Source organism: Mixophyes fleayi, chromosome 7 (genome assembly GCF_038048845.1).
Source record: "Mixophyes fleayi isolate aMixFle1 chromosome 7, aMixFle1.hap1, whole genome shotgun sequence".
Lineage (NCBI taxonomy): Eukaryota > Metazoa > Chordata > Amphibia > Anura > Limnodynastidae > Mixophyes > Mixophyes fleayi.
The window spans coordinates 126353526-126375512 of NC_134408.1; the positions used below are offsets into that span (position 1 = coordinate 126353526).

Genomic DNA, 21987 nt, shown 5'->3' on the forward strand with positions numbered 1-21987 from the left:
GTAAGCTCTACTATTTAGGGATACACTATTCTGACAACAAAACAGTGACAATAAAACTGGCTTCAGCCTTCACAATCGGGCAGTTCAACCAGTTTGTTGAATGACCGAATCAGTGGCAAGTTTGAAAAACACATGGAATGTCAAATTGGATAGAATCAGTTGTTTGATGAATGACAAATGTCGTCATTGACCAATAGTATTTTATGTACAGTCTTATTAAATGTGATCAGAATTTGTTATATTTTTGATGGCCACATATGTGACAATTTAATAAAAAAAAACAACCAAATTAAAAGAGAAAAAAATCAGGATATGGCACGCTTAGAGGAAGACTTCAGTGTGATTCTTTTAGATGATTTTACAACTAAAGAACCAGCTAAAGGGATATTATTAAAAGAGGCAGCAAGGTTTTAAGAATGAAAAAGTCCAAACAAAAATATTATTTTTTTTATTCGTATGTTCAATACAAAAACACCTGCTGTAAACAGAATGTAGAAAAAAAAAAGTACTGTCAAATTTGACAAAACACTTTTTAACATTTATTAACCCATTAACTCTGACATTCAGCCTCTCTCACTGGCTTGGGTGATGTCAGAATGAAGGATAACAGTTGACAGAAACACACATCCTGCTATGACATATGTACATCAATTAGATGCTCACAGCAAAATGGATAAACATATGCAGAAACTTGAGACACAAGTTGATCATTCAGTATAAAATGATCTGACCATGTGACACCTGTGTCCGGTTTGATTCCATACTTGCCCACCTTAAAACTCTCCAGGAGGGAAGGTCAAGTGACAAGTCCGGGGGGCACGCAGTGCGATGAATCAAGCTATTTTGGCCCCACCCCCATGCAGTCTTTTTGGGAGAAAGGTATACTCTGCTAGGGGTCTGGTAGAAACGTCTACTCTCCTGGCATGGAGGGTAGGGGACTACCTGAATTCAGAAGTCTCAAAGACATTCTGAGAGAGTAGACAAATTCTACTCACCAGCTGTTCTTTTCTCCTTAGCTTTAAATATAAACACACCACCTTTTTCTAATATTTAGGCATCACAAACAAATGCATGTCTATTTTTTAACATATATTGATAATCTTGAGCTTTTTGCACTCATTGACATATTAAGTAACCTTCTAAAGCTTTTTAAGAAATAAGATCAACTAAAATAGCTTCAATTTTACAGTAACAAAAAAAACAAACAAAAACTAAACGTTATAAAATGGGAACAATGTACAAATAACCTACAAAGTCATTAGTGAAAAGGGAGCAGTTAAATTTACTGGGCAGACCTAGATGGTTCACCTTGTCACACTGTTCCACAAGCTGACATAGGCAGGTCTCTCAATCATTCCTCATTTACATTTCCCGAGTGGAAGCGTCCTCATAGCTCAATCTACTAAAACAGTACTTGACCTATTTGTTCCAAATCGTTTTCCCTGATGCTTTCTGCTGTAAAAGCTCACCTGGGACACTGCATTTCATTTAATGCAATATCTAATCGACAAATTTAACACTTCTTACAAGACTATTATGGAGTGCTGTGCTTAATCACAGTACAGACACCTCATTACCACCGCTGTGAATCGTACAGAGGAGGAGTGTCTTGTTCTAAGTCTTTTAATTGACTGAAAAGAAACTCAGCAGCAAAACAGGAATGTGTAGGATGCCAATGCGTTTTATTACAAGGACGCCACTGCCAGCACAGAATGAACAGCTATGATCTAGGATCAAGATATTAAGCCATTAAATTAGATGTGGAAAATAACCAATGTAAATTTTCAAGGACAAAAATGTTTGTTCTGGAACACTAGCAAGTTTTTATTGTTGATGTAGTTAAGGTGACAATCACTATTCATGAAGAACCTGTGATTCCTAAACTGAACTCTGCATTTAGCTACTGGCAGACTCTTAGCTCTGCCTTCCAGCCACCTTAAATAGTGCATGTTGTCCAGATGTCATATCATGAGCAAAAGGTGTATCAGTTAGCGACTGTCTCACTCTAAAATATCAACATATGCCATTTAATTTACCCATGAACCTGCGAGAGCTAGAAAACATGCATTATTTGAGGATTGTGTTAACAAATACTGATCTTGACAGCGCCATCTCATACTTCCCAACAAGGGCATCAAGAGACATTTCCAATGCATTATTTGTGTGCTAACACATGCATACGCCTTGGCAGACTCTCCAATACAAATCCTCATAAAACATTAACATAACTATGCACAGCTACACACACTATGAATAACTTATACATGTAATGATGTACAGGTGCTATTATATATTTAGCAACCACACAAAGAGGGACAGCAAAAAGAGGCAGCCGACGGGTATGGGAAAAGCAGAGAGAGAGAGGCAGCTGACGGGCATGGGAAAAGCAGAGAGGGGGGCAGCCGACGAGTATGGGAAAAGCAGAGAGGGGGGCAGCCGACGGGTATGGGAAAAGCAGAGAGGGGGGCAGCCGACGGGTATGTGAGAAGCAGAGAGGGGGGGCAGTCGACGGGTATGTGAGAAGCAGAGAGGGGGGGCAGTCGACGGGTATGTGAGAAGCAGAGAGGGGGGGCAGCCGACGGGTATGTGAGAAGCAGAGAGGGGGGGCAGCCAACGGGTATGTGAGAAGCAGAGAGGGGGGGCAGCCAACGGGTATGTGAGAAGCAGAGAGGGGGGCAGCCGACGGGTATGTGAGAAGCAGAGAGGGGGGCAGCCGACGGGTATGGGAATAACAGGGAGGTAGTGGAAAAGCACGAAAAATAAAAGAGGAAGTGGGTAAGCATGTGTAAGAGAAACAGGTGGTAAGTATGGTGCCTGAAGACTATACCAGAGTAGTCTGTCAGAAGGCTTTACTCAATTGTATAAGAACCATGAAGTAACTGTAAATAAATTGTATTTCAGATTAACGTGAAGCTTACTTAAACAGGATCTTTTCCCAGCAGCGCTAGCTCCTCCAGAACACAGATTGTCTCCACGATGGACAAGTTCCAGTTCCAGATTTGTTCTGTTAAGACATAAAAATTGGGATTAGTGTGACACTGCGGATGTGTTGCATTGTTTATTGTGTTTTATCCCCAAGTTTGGTTTGTATAGGAACACTGATTAATTGATTAAATAATGAATGGGCGCAGCTTATTACTTGCTTATATACAGTACATTTACAACATAAGCCTTACAGGTATACCATATTTGAGGATTAAGGGCAGAATCCTGATTACCCTCCCAAAATTACTTAAAAATAGGCTCTAGGTTCTAAAATATTAGGTCACTAGAGATCCAATAGGGTCTTAGTCGTCATAATGAGGGATCTAGAGTCCATGAATTGACAATATGAAAGTTAACGTAGCATAGTCAATAACAAACCTCAGCAAGTATCTTAGGTCATGAATTATATGTAGCACGTTGGATGAGACAGTGATCTGTGACTGATTTTAGAAAGAGACCCAAGTATATTTTGAGTAATCTCAAGACACTATATTTTTACCTCATTGTGTATCAATATATACAGATACTTTTAGCTATGTACTTAATAAAAATGTAGAGTGGACACCATCCTTCTTGGTACAACGGGCATTAAATGAACGGACTACATTTCAAGTGCGGACACACAGGGAGACCAAACCAAGACGCTCAAAACACTAATGTGTGGACACAGTGCAGAAAAAAACCAAAAAAACTAAGAGAACAGAAACCTGTACATTGAGAGAAGTCGGGTTCAGGTCTCTTCCAGGCCTCTCCATAATAAAAAGTAGTGGGAGATCTGAAAAAACTCTGGTGGAAAAGACGAAGTACGTCTTCTAGACTGTCTCCAACAGACATGAGACGGTGATTTTCACACTCTCAGCATAGTATGAATTATCGAGATGGTAAGATCCTTCTGCTTTTACAATCACTGCTGAAGAACTAAGGTGAAAAGTCGGGTGGATAAATAGAGCCAAACCACTTCCCATAGGATCCAAGAAATTAGAATTGGTCAGGGCAATAGGAGTGAGATAAGACTCCGGGTCCTGGTGCTGGTGCTGTAAAGGGGAAGTCTGATTTAGTTGGGACATCAGCAGATATATTTCTGGATTAAGAAAGTCTGCCTGCCATTGGTTTATACGTGGAATATAGATCGACTTAAATGGACTGAACCATTTCACACATTGCAGAAAATAAGTTGCCTCCCTCATGACCTGAGAACTGCAGGAACCTTCTTTTGTTGCTTCAGGTAAAACCACCGCAGTTACATGGCCTGTCTGGCCTCCAACTGTACTCCAGGTGCTCAGAGACAGAAAAACTGTTTAATTCATTAATCTATAGACTAAATCGGTAATGATGATGTAGATAAACGGTCATCTCCCACCCATTTACAAAGCATAGAGGCAAAATTGGAAGTGAAACTCTTGGAAGGCGAACCAGAGGTAGCGTTGATGATCCCTGCAGACATATATGTGAGGATATGTGTCCTTGTACCAAAGGAAAGAACTATTGAGGTTGGGCATGGGATGGAAGGAACTGTCTCTTTTTGGCACCAGTAAAAAAAGTCTGTGCACATGGGTCACGAGAGGAAGAACCTGATCAGAAGAAGCTCAGAGGATAACGTTTGGTACCCCCAGTGAACCATGTTGCACCCAAAATGCCGACAGAGAGCAAGTAGGCATTGCAGAAGAGAAACACATGACCCCCCCTCCCTGTCCCCAATCACCTCTGACCCCCTGAGTTAAACATATCAGGCCTGAGTCCAAGGATTTTGTACCTGTCCTCTTTGAAGTCAATATGAACTAATTTTTGGGTTGTGATGTCCCAAAAAGTGCCCACCAGGTAATTTGCGGGTCTAAATGAGGTGGTTCCACATGAGCCACATGGGGGGAGTAGAAATTAGAGTCCTGGGAGTAGATGGAAGTTATACCTGTCTGCCATCTTCATAGGGACAGGAAGGAAATGCCAGAGCTGAGGTTAAGTAAAACCTGTCACCAGGCTCTTTCCCTCCACCCTCAACACTTCAGATAATAATTCACACCTTGAGATTAATAGAGAACCTTTCACCACCCCCTGCCCCCACTAAAAATATTTATATATGGCTCAATACCTGTTCTGCATTCATCTCTTTATATGCAAATTAATACATTTTTCATAAACACAATATTAAAATAACCAGACTGCAGAATACAAATGTAGAGTCACAGGATCTCACAGGGTCTCCCAGACCGATCCCCCCCCCCCCGCCCTATGACATCATTTAACTCCTTTAACAGCTTAAATGAAATTTCATACATTCGGAATTAATGCAGGCAAAGGTTTTGAAACCTTATGTCAGCAACAACTTTTCAGAGGCCCTGCACAGATATTTTTATGTCTCGCAAATAAGACAGCGTCTGTGTCATAAAATCACTAAGTTTTTTCTGCTAATGCCACCCATTTCCGAAAGAATGTTTTAATCCGCTCTACTCTTCAGAAAAAAAGCAATTTAAAATTGATAAAAGCTCCTACTCAGAGCTGCGTCTGGTTTCTGCTGATAAGGGCATCTGTCTGCCGGGAATTTTCCGCTCCTCAGGCGGCTTTGCACTGCTCACAAAAAGTCTACCGATGGAGAAATTTTATGCACATGGACAGAATACTGTGCTTTATAGTATTTGACACACCTCTAACAAACAAGAAGCATTTGGTGCATTCTGAAAAAAAGTGTCAACCAAAATGTCTATTTATATCCAGAAGCTAAAAAAATATTAAATGCACAAAAAGGGTCTGTTTAAAAACATACCACAACTTGCTAAAATGACTGTGCTCTTAAAAACAAAAATGATCTTTGTACCACTACTCTACCCTTTAAATTACTACACTACCAGCGGAATTGATCTTCTCCCTCATTTGCATATTAAGCCATCGGCAAAGGAGGGGAGGCGGCGGATGAAAAGGGTAAACTGCATTGCAAGTCAGCAATTCTGGAACAAATGGCGAGCATGGTACATAGTTATTGTGATGTAATATTGAATTAGAACATTTTAATTTGCGGTGGCAGCATTCATAAAGGTGACTGTAGATATGACGAGTATAATAATGAAGCTGAAGGACAAATACAATGCCACGTTAATAAATACTTCTATTACATGTAATCCTTAAAGGGGAAGTATCACCGGACAGTGATTCCCTCCCCCCCACATACCACCAAAAGTAATACTTTATTAGATGGTGTAGCCAAAATCAACCAATCAAATCTTTGTTTTCATTTTCCAAACCCTATTTTGTCTCCCTGCCTCCCATAGCTGTTCGCAGGAAAGTAAGCAACGATTCCTTATCGTAATTAATGGCAATGAGCGCAGCCTGACATCGCAAAGATGTCGGGCAACACATCGCTTTGAACTGAATCTCCCCCATAAAGAAGGCGCTTCTGACTGCATATATAAATAACAAAACATGTCAAGTAGTTCAATGCATAGACCTAAATAAGCACATTTTAACCAATCTAATCTTTAACCTATCTGATATTTTCTCAGAATGAACAATCACATGATATGCACTATGTGGAAATGGGATAATAAAAATAAATTGTATGCAATTAAATTGTCCAAATACAAACATACACATTCCTGAGATTTTTCAGGGCCACTAATCATTTGCTGAATGCTTTTCTTATGCTGGGTACACACTGCAGAAAATTTCTCCCGATGTAATATCTTTAACGATTTTACCAACGACTGAAAGTCCCGATCAGCAGCCGATTTGTGCACACACTACATATGTTTTACACGATTTACCTTCAGATCTGTGCTCTTCATCTGTCATAACCATCGGCTGAAAAGATTGTGACTCTGTAAACTCTATGGAGATCTGCCTACACTGCTGGTTGTAAGTGCAAACACACTGCAGAATTAGAACAACATCGTTAACACAGAGTTTTAGTCCGCTGATACGATGTGCTTTGGAACGTTAAAACATGATTCTTGGAGCATATACACTGATGCAATATCGGACGCAACACTCGTTTATCGCGTGATTGGCCCTATAAATCGGGTGAAAAACATGTAGTGAGTACCCAGCCTTATTTCATCAATTCAATTTTTTTTTTCTTAAAAATTTGTACAACAAAGAACTCACTGGAAACAAAAGTGATGCCCGGCTTGCTTAAGTGAACCTCCTTTTTTCCCCTTAAATCCAGCCTCACTAACCTTTTATTTGTCCGTACATGTACAGCGGCAAAATAACGTTGGTTATTTGCATAAACTTTATTACAACCAGCAAATAATCAAAAGTAATTTAAAGCAATCCAAAAAACTTCTCACTGCTGTTATATTAGGAACAAAGTGCAAAGTAAAAATAGAAATAATATGGAGGCTTTTCAATACAGAGTGAATAGGTAACTCACCGAGCGACAGAGTACATAAACAAGAAATCATTGTCAGGGGAGCCCGGCGTCTTGCTATAGTCTGTATACTTCTTCTGTGTGGTAGTCTTGATGTCCTTCATCACCGCCTCCATTTCTTTGCTTAAATTGGTTTCAGACTAAAAGCAAAGAACACGATGTAAAAGTCACGAATGTGGCAAATAGAATATCAGTAACAATCATTTGCCAACAGCGCTTTGGAATGAACTAAATAAGTAGAACAAATTAAAGTGGACCTGTCACCATGAATCCATATTTTTTTTTAGTTTAATAGTATGTCAGATTCTAGGTAAATATAAAAAGACCAGTTGTTCTAATAGTGCTTACTATTGCAGTATTTTATGTCTGTATTATGTTTTTCCTACACTGGAAGCTCCTCCCTAATGCCAGAGGCATACTAGGCAAAAGATGGGGAGGGAATAGTATCAGCAGGTGCTCTGGTAGCTTAAAAATCTAAATGGCCTTAGCTGCTGCTGCTTTGGGGAAGGGAATGGAACAGCAACTAGAAAAGCGTATTTTTCTATCATTAACCACAGTTATCTAGACAATACCGTAATGTTTTAAAGACATCTATGTGGTTTTATGGGCTGATTAGCAGGCATGTTTTAAATAAAACAGCACAATATTTATTTCATAAGAATTTATGGCTTGATAAATATGACAATGGGGAGTCATTAACCAATCATGGATTAATCTGCAACTTGGGCTACACAACGGTCTTATGTATTTAGCAGGCCTGTCCCTCTTCACTGCAAATGCCGAGGTGGCCTTTGAACTAAGGACCCATGTGAGAACCATTAGTAGTATCATGTCCCAGTATTGTTCTATACTAAGTTCTCTATGAAGGAATAGGAGCTGGAATGGATTTATTGCTGATCGCAGGATGAAGCTTTTCCAGAGTAACCTAGAAGTAAATGGTTTTTAAAGAGTGCAGATTTCTTGGGATGATGGAAGGGCGTATTACATATACAAGCAGAACAGCCACTGAAATAACTGCAGTGTCTAAAATAGAACCGCTATAAATGTAATATTTCTACCAAAGTTTGGGCCACAAATTAACAGGTTACTGTCTAGCAAATCACATTTTGTATTTTGACCACAATCTCTGCTGCACAGAAAGGGAAAAGAAAAAAATAGCGACCGTAAAAACACTAACCGCGCACCGCTAACTAGATTTCATATGTACTTAATGCCTGTAGCGGGTTAACAATCATTAATGGGAAGAATAACAATAAGTGAAAGGCTGTGAATTTGGAAGGGATATTTTTTTTTAAGTAACATACAAGACACAATGATGAAACATTTGCACTATTTATTCCTTTAAAGCTCTTAGTCAATCTTCCCCTCCCTACATCTCCAATCTGATCTCTAACTATACCCCTACCCACCCCCTCCGCTCTGCCTCTGACCGCCGCCTCACTACTTCACTGATCACCTCCTCTCACTCTCGTCTTCAGGACTTTGCCCGGGCTGCTCCCCTGCTGTGGAGCGATCTTCCACGTTCCATCAGGTTAGCATCTACTCTCAAAGGCTTCAAGCGTGCCCTTAAGACTCATTTCTTTATTCAAGTCTATCAGTCCTCCTAACTTCCTTGTCCTGGCTCTCTCCCCCAGTTAGTACCACCCTTTATGTGTCTCCCCCTTCCCTTTAGGTTGTTAGCTCTCATGAGCAGGGCCCTCTTTCCTTGTGTGCTCCTTCTACTGTTCCTTCACCCTCTGTACCTCTTGGCCTGCTTCCCTAGCCCTGTTTTCCCTGTTTTATTAATCTTCGGCCTTCTTCTTGCTGATTTCTACCATCCCTTTCACAATCTGTCAGATATAATCTGATTTGCTTTACCCTGTCACCTGTGTTTGTATATATTTGTGTATCATGTTGTGTCTTGGTTCTGTTTTCTGTATATGTAATGTACGGCGCTGCGGACCCTTTGTGGCGCCTTATAAGTCAAAGATAATAATAATAATAATAATAATAATAATAATAATAATAGAAATCAAAAAAACTCAGATCGAGGACACAAGAAGGCTCTAGAAGTGTGTCTGGATTACGCACTGAACTGGGGGGATATATGAAGAAGTGATTCTATAGGCTTAATACGGCCACATGCTGGCCGAGCGATGGAATCCCCCTGCCAATCTGGCCTCACGTGTGGGTGACCAAATTAAATAGGATCCAGCTGTCTGGCCAATCGTCAAGATCTCTCCGGCTCATGCAATCGGAGAGGACTACGTGGACACATAGGCTAATAGCGATCACCATCTGCCTCTATGGGCATCCCTGATACAGATCTGATTGATTTCATCAGGTAGCAATGCGCTTATTTTAGTGGCCTACATGTGAATTAGATTGAAATTTTTTGCAAGTGTGAATTGCTTTGTGTTTGTCAGTTAGATCTAGCCATATTGCTTCTACGGAACAAACATTAAATAAAAAATAAAACTCATAGCCAAATGTATTAGCTTGTAAGCTTGTTTGAAAGAATGTTTTACCTTATTTCTGAGAGCACAAGTTATTTCATAATCATTTGAATTCATTTATATTTTGTCATAAAATAAGTGCCAAGGATATTATGAGAGAATAAAGGTAATCATCATCAACATTTATTTATATAGCGCCAGCAAATTTCCGTAGCGCTTTACAATTGGATCTTGAGTAGCTATGGCTTGCATCAGCACAATCTACCCTTTTTTTATTCTTTAACACTGCTTTCATCTATATGTCCCACAAAACGTCTATTCCAAGACGTGGCATCTACTAGATGATCAATCTTCTCTGTACACTAACAGAAATGATGGGGAGTGAGGTGACGGAGCGGAAATAACAAGGATATTTCGGCCTTACACTGATGCTTACTGGGAAAGTTCCCAGCTGCTCTTGAAGCTCCTCCACCTCTTTGATGAGCTCTCTCATGCTCTTGTTTCCATGAGCGTGATTTTGCCAGGGGCTCCTCTCCCCACTGTTTGCAGGAAAACAAGGAAGAACGCTGTTTGCAAACTGCCTGCAGAGAGGACATGTGAATTCTCCTTTGTCAACAGAAAAGCCAGGCAGGACTTGGTCATTCTGGAAAGAAAATAATATACACATAAATTGATATTCGTAATGCATGGGAAAGGATTGCGGTAATGATAATTTAAGGATAGAAAGCACTGTTCATGGCTATATACACTACATCCATGTTGTTAGAATTACTAGCTCAGTTTATTGGCATATAAAAAAATCCCTTATTAAAAAGTCTTGGACAAGCCTCAACAAAGGGACTTGTGGCCACGTTACATGCTGGACTTAAACCCTCTGGGTCAGCTCCAAAGAACTTTCACGAGCGAACATAAGAGGGGACCTGGGAGACTTGGGAAAAGAGAGGACTGCAAGGAAATAAGTGAAGATGTGGCCACCAGTTCCAGTTGTGTAAGAAAAACAGAATGCTTACAAGCTACTATACCGTTGGTATTATGTACCAAAGAGGCTCCATATTATTAGCCAGGTCGTGACTAGTCGCTGGAGAGGCAGTTCCGTAGAAGGCTCGCTTCTTCAGATTTGGTGGCATTGTCCCAAACTCTCAGCTTTCTGGCAAGATATTCTAAACTTGATATTACATTGCGATATTTCTCTCTCTCCCAGGTTCTTTCTCCGCCCATTAGGGGGTCATATTTGCCACGCTGCCATCAGAACAAGGCAATCAGACATATTGGAAACAGCCTCTCGCCCCTATGCTGCAAACAGTCCTTGCTAGAATCTGGCACATTTATCGGATGGAATATATGACCAGTCTACTCCGTAATTCACCAAAGTCTTTCACCAAAATCTGGGAGCTGTGGACATCCGAGTTTTAGTGTCCGCTCTCCGTTTCCCATTCCACGCCCGATCTCTATGGCCATTTACTGCTGAATCTAATTTGACTGTTAGAACTCACAGGGATTGATTGCATGGTTCATTGAGGTTTATAGTAACCATTTTCTAGCTGTGGTTTCCCTTTAAAGGACAAGTAAAAGGGACCCCAGACATCGAGCGTGAGACACTCAGTGCTACCATCACTCATGCAAGAGGGAGGTAGGGGGTCTCCAGGCTCACACAGGATGTTGGGGAACCCACCTTTAGGGACAAAGTTGAATTTTCCATTTTTGTTGTAATTATCCTTTATGAAAACTTACCCGTAACGACTCCATGTAGGATTTATGGCAGTCTATATGGAGTGTATGGCCACAGGTCTGTACGTAAACACCTCCTTCCCAACCTATAGATACTGACTGGAGACAAGAGCTCTGGCAAAAGAAAAAGAGAACATATTTAGAAATAACGGATGTCCACGTAGGACCAATATATGAAGAATTCTCTGAACAACATGTTTCTACAGGTTTCACAGCTTCATAACCTCCAGTGCAGTTTTAACGCCTATACCTGTTAAATGCACAATGGAAAGCATGAATAACACCACACAAGTACCAGGAAGACACAAATGATGGACAAACCGCACTTTAGTCGACACCAGAACCGTAGTTCTTACAAATTCAGCTTAAAAAAAAATCATGACGGTAAAAGTAAATTCAATTAAGGACACCATATTTGTGCCACTTGAAGGCTAGTGGAGAGAAAGACTGGCAGATAAACCTTGGAAATAGAAACAGGTCTGACACTCCCATACAATTTAGAAACCAGCGAGAAACAAATCAACTAGTAACAGCGTGGGAGCAAGTGTCTGCTGCTTGCCTATCAGCCAACCTACGGGAGGTCAGGCCATCTCCGCTTCTATTTCTGAATATGCTTGTGGATTCTATTCTGAATATGCTTCTATTCTGGATATGCTGAATAGGTCTCTGGTTGCCATCCAGTCAGTGTTTCAGTACTGTGGAATAAGATTGAACAAACTGCACAATGGATGAGCAATTAATCAAAAAAGTCAAAACGTTGATTTTATCTCCCAAACAAGAGCTACAGAATTCCAGACATTGGGAAGACCAACAAAAAATGGAATCAACTTCTAAAGGACCCATAAACCTAAAATGTAAATATAAGATATAAATCTTATATTAATAATAATAAAGTAAAAAATAATAAATAATTATTGTTACCCTTTATTTATATAGCACCAAAATATTGTGCTGTGTATTTCAGAGAATATTTAATCATTTACAGTGTTTGCGCCAGTGGTGCTTACAGTCCAAATTCTCTACCACCCAAACATACACACTAGGGGTAATTTAGTCAGATGCCAAGCAATCTTCACACAGATATTGCCCAGGTTGTAAGATAACCCATGGCCCAACAATACTAACCAGTGTGCCATTGCACCAATAAAGTTGTAATTTTATGGAGGGTTGCTTGTCCTAATTTCTGGGCAGCACGGTGGCTCAGTGGTTAGCACTTCTGCCTCACAGCACTGGGGTCATGTAGTAAAAATGTTTTCTGCAATTTACAATTTAAAAACCATTTGTGAACATAACCATAATTTTGTCCTAAATACTAATATTCCTACTGTAAAAGGACAACTAGTTTCATGGCTTCCAACAGAAAGAAACGGATCGGCCAAAAAACAGTCAGTGAAAAATACTAGTTGTGCTTTGTTTGATTCCAATGCACAGACGGCCTCACTGGGAACAAGAGCAAAAGATCATACTGCTTTAAGAGCACTTGTCACCATCACAGAGGAGGCAGCCATTTTACTGACTGAATTAATACTTATGAGACTGAAGCCTATCAATTCACTAGGTGCAAGTGACACTAAATAAACAATGTTCATGAGATGAATGGAGATCATATATTACAAATACAAAATCAGGACAGAAATAGTTTTTAGTGTATATGAAGGCATCCACCACACAAACGGATTCAGTAGCTGGTACAACGTGACGTAAAGATATTTCGTAACACAGGAGGCAGGAACGGCCAGAATCACCTTGACGCAAGCGTCCAGATCCGCCATATTGTTGTCAGGTGGAGGACTGTCCCCAATTATTTCATATTAGGGAAGATAGGACCGATTTAAATTTAAATATCATGCTCTATAAACAAGCATTTAGTAAGCATTGCTATATATAAGAACAGTGTTCATAGCCATCTTTATCCATACTTGCCAAATCTCCCATTTTGCGAGAGTCTCACGGACTCCCGGGAGAGTGTGGCAATTTCACGGATCTGCCCACTTCACTAGGAAGTGAGCAGAATTAGGTCCCAAACGCCGTGATTCCCGGTGAATCGCAGCATTTGGCCCCGCCCCCGCTGTCAAATGATGCATTTGCGTATTTCGCCACAGGGGTGGGTCCAAAATGATGCACCTTTTGGAGCCTCCCCCCAATCACGCCCACCTCCCCCGGCAGACTCCCGGAAATCAACTTTCTAAAGTTGGTAAGTATGATCTCCATCTAAGCAGGTCAAATCTGTAAAAGAAGAGGGCAGATAGACTTGACAGGGAAGGTGTGGCCACAGAAGTGTCTTTGAGGGATGTATCTGGCCCGTGACACACAGTATAACACGATGCTAACAATACTGACAAAGACATTTGCAGTTCAATTAATAACCTAAGTAATATATCCAGGCCAGAACAAAGCTCATGAAAGTGCAACTTTTAGTGGTTTGGGCCAATATTCATAAGAATGTAGCCTATAAAATCACTAGCAACTAATGACATCACTCCGTAACACAGTTCCTGGTGAATAGGATGAATATTGTCTCAGTCCTACAAATGGCTGCCTCCACTGTGCTAAGGCTACAGATACAGAGTGGACCGTACACAAGTTTACACAGCGCATCTTGTGTGAAATTTCTCTGCACTTGCTCAGAAAGTGAACACACATATGTGTCTATGCAGAAATGGGGGGAGGGGAGATCTGACGTTGGTTGATTACAGCAAAGGCGTGTCAATCAGACCTGCAGGAACACACATACACTTGTTAGGAGAACATAGGCTCCTTTCCTGTGCTTTTTTTTTATTTTTCAGTAATTTACTCCCATTTTGCGATCAACTCTACATCAGCCTCTAAATTTCTCTTCTATAAAGTTAAAATCCTCAACAAACTCAGAACCTGCTTATGGCTAATGTGTCTGTTTCTGCAGGACCTTCTAGAGTGATAAAACACACTTTACCAGGTTCCTCTCCCCATAACAGATAATCAATCATAAATTAAAGCCTTATTTTATGTGTGCACTGCAGAGTAAACATACAGAATCCCAAATCCCATTGTTCAGCAAAATCAAATACGGACAATGGGGCCCATCACTAGAAGTACATGAAGCTTGATCTATCACTTACTATCATCACATACCTATTTGTTCATTTCAAAGGCCTGAATTACATTCTAACAATCAATACATGGTCAAACCAATTCACAGGAATTTTAGCCACGTTAATAACACTCCGACGATCCCATTTCTCATATACAGAAGAATACATCTGAAGCGCAAACAATCCATTTTCATTTGACAGTAAAGGATAAACTCCACTACTAGGAGCAGACAAAGCGCACACATATCCATCGTCACCTTTCAGGGAGACGAAGACCATCTAAAGATAGCAATTCACATATAGAAGCTTGAACATACTGATTTACACCGTAAGTTCACAGCCATCTGTTTTAATTAAAGCAAGCAGAAAATCAGTACAGACAACTGCAGCTTGCCGACTTCAAAAAAAGAATATGCCTAACTGAATAGAATTTCAGCTTTTTGACTTGTATCAAATTCCTTTGAGACACATTACCCAAAATATGGGTACTGCATCATATCCCTATAATCTAGTGGGAGACAACTTTTATTTGTGGGTTTAATGCACACTTTTTAAAATAAGAAACATACATTGCCATCCCAAATAACTCATCTGTGATAGCTTAAGGTTTCGCATAATATCTTAACCTATTAAAAGTAAAATTTTACTTAAAAACAAATGAAAGTATAGAAGTTTGCATATTTAAAGTGTATTTTTATAGGGGGGGAAACCAAATACTTACAAAGAGGAAGCGCTATACATTTATTCCCAACCTAAATCCCTATGGTGCCTTGTATGCATTAAGTACACATGTGACAGGGTTTCAAAAAGTGACAACTGAACTGATGACATCACAATTGTTCAGTCATAATTGAAGCCACTGATACATTTTGTTTTGTTTCATATTTTCCTTTTATTGTGTCCAAACTGAGCACAAGTGGGTGTAAAGTGCAGCAATCAACAGTGTATTATTAGAGCTTAGTGACTGTTTTCCTATAATAAAAATATTGTAAAATGAGTAGTGCATCATAAGAGGCTAAAACCGCATGAAATCTCAAGTACTAGTTAATGGCATTTATTAAACATACTTTTTGATTTACCAGCATAAACAAACTTTCTGAGAGCACGGAGAATCGTGTCGGTTGTTGTACAATAATCTCTACTCGGCCACATGCTGCAATTCAGAGACTAATTGTTCGGAATATCGAGCTCATAAATCTCAGCTCACCTCTAGGTATGTTCAGCCAATGATGGATGGCAGTATAGAGCCTAAAGCGGGAGATCTCTTGAAATGAAACAGATGGGTAAAAATAGCTGCCTTTCATTCAGCTTGTCATGTGTGGAAATAATAATAATAATTAAAAAAAAAAAAGAAAAAACACCCCCCAAAAAAATGTGAAACAAAGAATCCAGATGATGACTTAACCCGTTCAAGGAAATTTCTGACATCTGGTGCAAAGAATAAAGGTGCTGTAACCCATGGCAGCTACTCAGTCATTAGCTTCCATTTTCTAAGATGAACTAGGAAAATTGCAGCGAGATACTGGTTTACCCTCCTCCCCCCACCCTGCTGTTGCTGCCTGTAAGGAGCAAACTGTCAAATCAGAATTCTAGCCACTGGTTGTGACAAAGTCGGGAACATCATGGCTTTTGCAAAAGACAAGACATTAGCACTTACGCCTTTGAAATGGTGCTGTAACGTGGCGAGTCTGACGTCAAGCGTTGCCGCACAAGTCCCCCCTAAGTATATCTGCTCCTCTTCGCTGGTAGGAAGCTTCTTCGTCTCAGAGATTTTACGCCGGTGTCCCAAAACTTGAAATGTCAAATAAAAACAGAAGATGGGTAAAAATTATTAATGGAAACAATTGTATTGTGTCTGTAGGATCAATCAGATAACGATCTACAACTGTTTAAGCACACTTCTTATTACAAAATCCATATTCACCAGTGTTAGGGTATGTCTACTGTTTAACCATAAAATGCATATTTTTTTTCCAGATCCGTATAGGATATGGTTTGTTAAAAAAGTATTGTGTGTTTTTTGCTCAGCCCATTGCCTTTCAATCTTTCAATACATTCCTAGAAATACATGTTATTCTTTACACATATGACAATGTGGATAGTGATCACCTAGTTTCTGAGGCACTCACGTCACGCTTCATATTTGTCCAAAATAGCTGCACTACCTGTTCCGGCCATGTGGGGGCAGCACGGTGGCTTAGTGGGTAGCACTTCTGCCTTACAGCACTGGGGTCATGAGTTCAATTCCCGACCTTGGCCTTGTGTGTGTGTGGAGTTTGTATGTTCTCCCTGTGTTTGCGTGGGTTTCCTCTGGGCGCTCCAGTTTCCTCCCACACTCCAAAAACATACTAGTAGACTATTTGGCTGCCCTCAAATTGACCCTAATGTGTTTATGTTAGGAAAGTTAGACTGTAATCTCCAATGGGGCAGGGACTGATGTGAGTGAGTTCTCTATACAGCGCTTCCGAATTAGTGGCGCTATATAACTAAATAAATGATAATGTGATTTTTGTTTTCTCTTTTAAATGGACTGAAAACTTGTATTATATGTTATAATAGTAAAAAAAAAGTAACATTTCTCGTATACTTTGATGCATCTATTTAACACCATAATCAAAGAGAATTTAAAAAAAAAATGGTCAAGATAAAATAGACAAAAAAATGCCACAAAACAGTCTGTGTGCATTGATATTACGTTCATCATAAAATGTCATCTGCTTTTTTTTTTTCCCAGATGCAAAAAAACACAAACACATCCCACGGGTTCTAACATTTATTTGTACTAAGCTAATAGGTACATTTCATGGCTGAAGATCTATTTTTATTTCCATGTTGTGTTGCCTTGTTTCATTCAAGAGGGAATTGACTCCTACAGAAAAGCCACTAGCGCCTGCGGAAATGCATAGGAAATCTAGGACAGGACATGACTAAACAATTCTACTATTGACAATTTACTCAATAGGCTTGAAGACGTTTGAAAATTAATGGCACAGATAAACCGGAAAAAGACGTATAGATTAATTACATTAAAGAGCTTAAAGTGAAACCATACTGAAAATTTCTTATGGGGATTTTTTATTTTAAGTGCTGGACTTGCGAACTGCAAAGACCACACATAGAGCTGACTTTAAACAAGCACAGTTGTTAGGAGCGTTCCGATTGGACATCAGTGCTCCTGTGACATCACAGCAACCAAATGGCAGAAACCAAAGGTTTGAATTCAGCTACCTTTAAACTTAACGATCAAAAGAACACTAGAGATGAAAAATGCCAAGCAGCAAATAGGGCTAGGTCCTTCCCCTGTGGCCCCAATGCTTATCTGATGCTGGGAGCCAGACGGGCTGATTTTCTGAAGGCAGCTGCTACAGTTCAAAGTGCATGAAGGTTCGATTCCATAGATCTGAACACACGAGATCTATTGAGTAAGATTTGGATCCCGGCTGCTACAAGCTGCAGCCGCTGCCTTTAGGTGTGAGATCCAGCTCCCAGGAACAGCCAAGGATAAAGGGGTGGGATCCACACTTATTTGCAACAAGAAACAGACAAGACATATAAATGTGTGTTGTCTTATTTCAGAAGAAAAAAAGTTAGTGAAGAAATTGTTCCTTTCCAACAAATACACTACAGTAACATTATACACGTTCACACTTCACTTACCAGATGTTGCCTGCAGCAAAACCACTAACCCTATGGGACGGTCTTCTGTTGATGGGCCGCTTTGTCCACATATAACGCAGTCATATGTTGGTTCAGAAACTTGCTGTTCTGATGCAGCTATCTCCATGGCAACATCACTTTCTGGCGATTCTGGCAAAAACATTAATACATATATAAAGATATTACATATTTAAAACAAAAGTCCAACCCATCCTCAGTAATAAAATGGCACATATAAAAGCTACTTCATTATAAAATTACATATTGTATACACACACAATATATATATATATATTACACACATATACAGTTATATACACGCACATATTGTTAGTGAAATACTACTAGAAAGTTTATATTACACCGTTAATGGTCCCTTAAGAAATATCCTATAAAACCCCTCTCTTATAACGTTACACATCTCCTTCTATATCCCCAATACACAGCTTCTTTATAAGCTATATTGAGCTGGAAACAGACGACAATGAGCGAATGCTATTGACAATTGCACAGCGTGTTACTGACCTCAGCAGTTACAAAGTGAAGCGTGTGGTTACATTGTCACAAAAGACAGAGGGGAAAAAAAAAGAGCAGATCCTTTGTGAATAGTGAGAGAGAAATAATGTGTTGTCACACTGGGGTGACTGCTCTATGACGCATATTTCTGCACTAACACTTGATAACGGTTATAACCCTCGATAAGAAAGATCAGAGTTCCGCTATGTTTAGATGAATCTTGGGTTATTTCCTGTCTCATTCAGCAATATCTCCGATGGTTTGCAATTTTTCACTCACTTCTGCTTATAATATAAATATAACTTTCTAGGTTGGCGGAGATTCTCTGGAAGACCAATGAATACAGAACAGTTAGGGAGAAACCATATTGTGAATGGTAAGATTTATTCCAGATACTACTTCGTTACATGCATGATTTGCACCATCTGGACATAATCAGTTTTAAATATTTAAAGGTGCATATTTATTTATTTTTAAATTAAGCACAAACAAAATCACAAGGGTCCCACCATTTACAGGATACTAACCAGCACCCAGTTTAATTTACTCTCTGGGCAGTACCTGGAGAATTGGCTTTGTCACCTCCTTTAAAAAAAAAAAAGATGGGACATATACTATCCACTGAGTACGTCTATAAAGACCCCAATTGCACATTTTGAATCACAATTCTCCAAGTGCACACACACACCTGGGGGAAAATGTATTAACCAGCGATTTTTGCAAGTTGCCGATATTCAGCAACTTTGCCGTGCAAATTTAAAATGGCAATGGATTTGACGGCAAAACTTTGTCTTGAAATCCACTGCCGTTTTAAATTTACCCTGCAAAGTGGCCGAATATCAGCGGCTTGCAAAAACCGCTGGTTAATACATTTACTCCCTTGACTTCTACTTTATAGTGAAATGGTTTATATGTATCCTTCAGCACACCGGGTGACTGAGCTACATTTTTCCCAAGCTGCAAGTTACCAAGAGATGTAGTTCAGCAACATTTAGGCTACTGAAAGTTATGACCTTTGACCTAGGTTGTCTTGTCCGAGCTACTCTTCATGATTTTCCTATTATGTATTTCCCATTATACTGCATGTCACTCTGCTGGAAGTAGGCTGCATTGAATCTGGAGGGCAGCAGCCTTAGGGTAAGTTTGCGAAGAATTACTTTACCAAAAAGTTAGTATGCAGGTGGAAAATTTTCCAAAAGGAGGTGGTAGAGGAGAACACACAAGGGAAATTGAAGCACACTTGGGATAAAAATAAGGCTATCCTAAATCTCATAAAGGAAAGTAAGGGTCAAATTGGTTCTGAGGTTTTTAGGAATACAAATGAGCAGACTAGATGGGACAATTGGTTCCTATCTGCTGTCAAATTCTATGTTTATACTATAAAGTGCCTGTCACTCTTACATAATTGCAGCAGACTGGAGTGCAGTGCATAAGGAAATTACTGTCCTTCATTTCTACAACACCATCATATTATGCAGCTATGTACAATCGCATAAAACAATTTAAAGATATTGGGCCTAATTCATTAAGGATCTTAACTTGAGAAACTTCTTATTTCAGTCTCCTGGACAAAACCATGTTACAATGCAAGGGGTGCAAATTAGTATTCTGTTTTGCACATAAGTTAACTAATGAATGTTTTTTCATGTAGCACACAAATATCAACTTTAAATTTCAGTGTACAAATAAGCTATCAAGTATGTGTGTGCTACATGAAAAAACAGCCAGTATTTAACTTATGTGCAAAACAGAATACTAATTTGCACCCCTTGCATGGTAACATGGTTTAACAGAGGAGAAATTTGCAATGTAGCCATACCGTAGTATCGGATAAAGTGCTCATCCGTGATGTTTGGAGGAACAAAGTGGTTAATTGAATATACCCCATTGAATATTTGTTGGGGTAGAATATAAAATATATCTGCTTTATTGAAAAACAAACAAAAAAACAAAAGAAAAAAAACACCTTAAAAAAAATATAAGAAATGAAATTAGCAACTTTATTTTGGATATCATAATTCACCCTGGAGTCATCACATTTAATTGGTGCTGTGTTGTGTTATGTTCTTGTGTATGTGTAACAGAGGTTAAACAGCTTGTTGGAAGAGGTGTTAGCTTACCAAATACAGTTACACGATATGTTCAGAGGCTCGATCTTTCTTTACAAAACATTTTATGTCAAGATATTCCCCTAGCATCAAAGGAACTATTAGCACACTAATATATCTTGCCTTGGCCCAGCAAGAGTATCCTCAGAAGACCAGTAAAAACTAATTTATTTTTCTAACTGGTTTCGCTAAATGACAAGTGTTCGGAAATTTGTGTCACCTCCTGTAAAAAATGGGCACATATCTTGTTCCCTGCAGCAAATTTGCTGAATAACTGAATGGGTTCCTGTGGAGAAACAGCTTTGGTTTGGGAGGAACGGGAACAAGTAGTATCCTGTTAAGACATTTTACATTTCTACAGCGATATTTACCAGTGCAGTCACAAAGTGGGGGCAATTGTAATTTAAATGGTATTTTGTGTGATTATTACATTTATGGAACAATGATCAGGCAATTTACTGCTATAACCAATAATACTAACATTGTTATGTAACGCACGCTCATTAGGATAGACATTTATATTCCATCTGCAGAGTGTGACAGGCTGCCACAGAGTGATGGATTGACTTGGCTGGGAGCTCGAGAAGCTGGCACAGGAATTAAACAGGACACATATAGCAACCTGAACTGCATGTGTATTACTAGGAAACACAGACAAAAGGGCTCAAAGTTTCAGCTCCACAAAAATCCCAAGTCAATGTGTAATACTAAACCCCATGTCATCTATTTGCATGCAAAAATATACAGACATACTGTATGTAACATGCGAACAATGTATGCTTTACTGTACAGATCACATCCATCGTATAACTTTTAGTATCTGTAATATGTCCAATGAACTGCTCCCTTTGCAGCAGTTTACATACAAATCGCCAGGCTGTGACATCTGGGGTATCATGGAGGTGCAGATGCCAGTAGGGAGGGGGAGGGGGGGGGTATGGCACCCCAATAAAATTACGCTTAAAGAGCACCTTTCACCTTCATGTTATATAGATATGTGAACAGACTGTTATACTGACTGTGCATCACAGACATCACATCATTTTACATGGCAGCATTAAGGTAGCCCTTCTGGCCAGGTATAACTAGTATAACTATGAGTGTTAATGAGTGTGTGCACATCTCATGTA

General features: G+C 39.6%; 1 protein-coding gene across 8 annotated transcripts in view; it reads right to left on the reverse strand.

The window, feature by feature from the left end:
• The window catches only part of UBR3 (ubiquitin protein ligase E3 component n-recognin 3), a 112821-nt gene that overhangs the window by 33137 nt on the left and 57697 nt on the right, over positions 1-21987 (reverse strand). For 5 of the 8 annotated variants that reach the window (XM_075180673.1, XM_075180675.1, XM_075180677.1 and 2 more), the window contains 6 exons: positions 18234-18383; positions 16234-16367; positions 11509-11619; positions 10202-10420; positions 7346-7482; positions 2919-3004 (listed from right to left, as the gene is read on the reverse strand). In XM_075180673.1, coding sequence (XP_075036774.1) covers positions 2919-3004; positions 7346-7482; positions 10202-10420; positions 11509-11619; positions 16234-16367; positions 18234-18383 — 837 coding nt within the window. The remainder of the gene's footprint in view (positions 1-2918; positions 3005-7345; positions 7483-10201; positions 10421-11508; positions 11620-16233; positions 16368-18233; positions 18384-21987) is intronic. The other 3 variants (XM_075180674.1, XM_075180676.1, XM_075180679.1) reach the window with 1 other exon arrangement.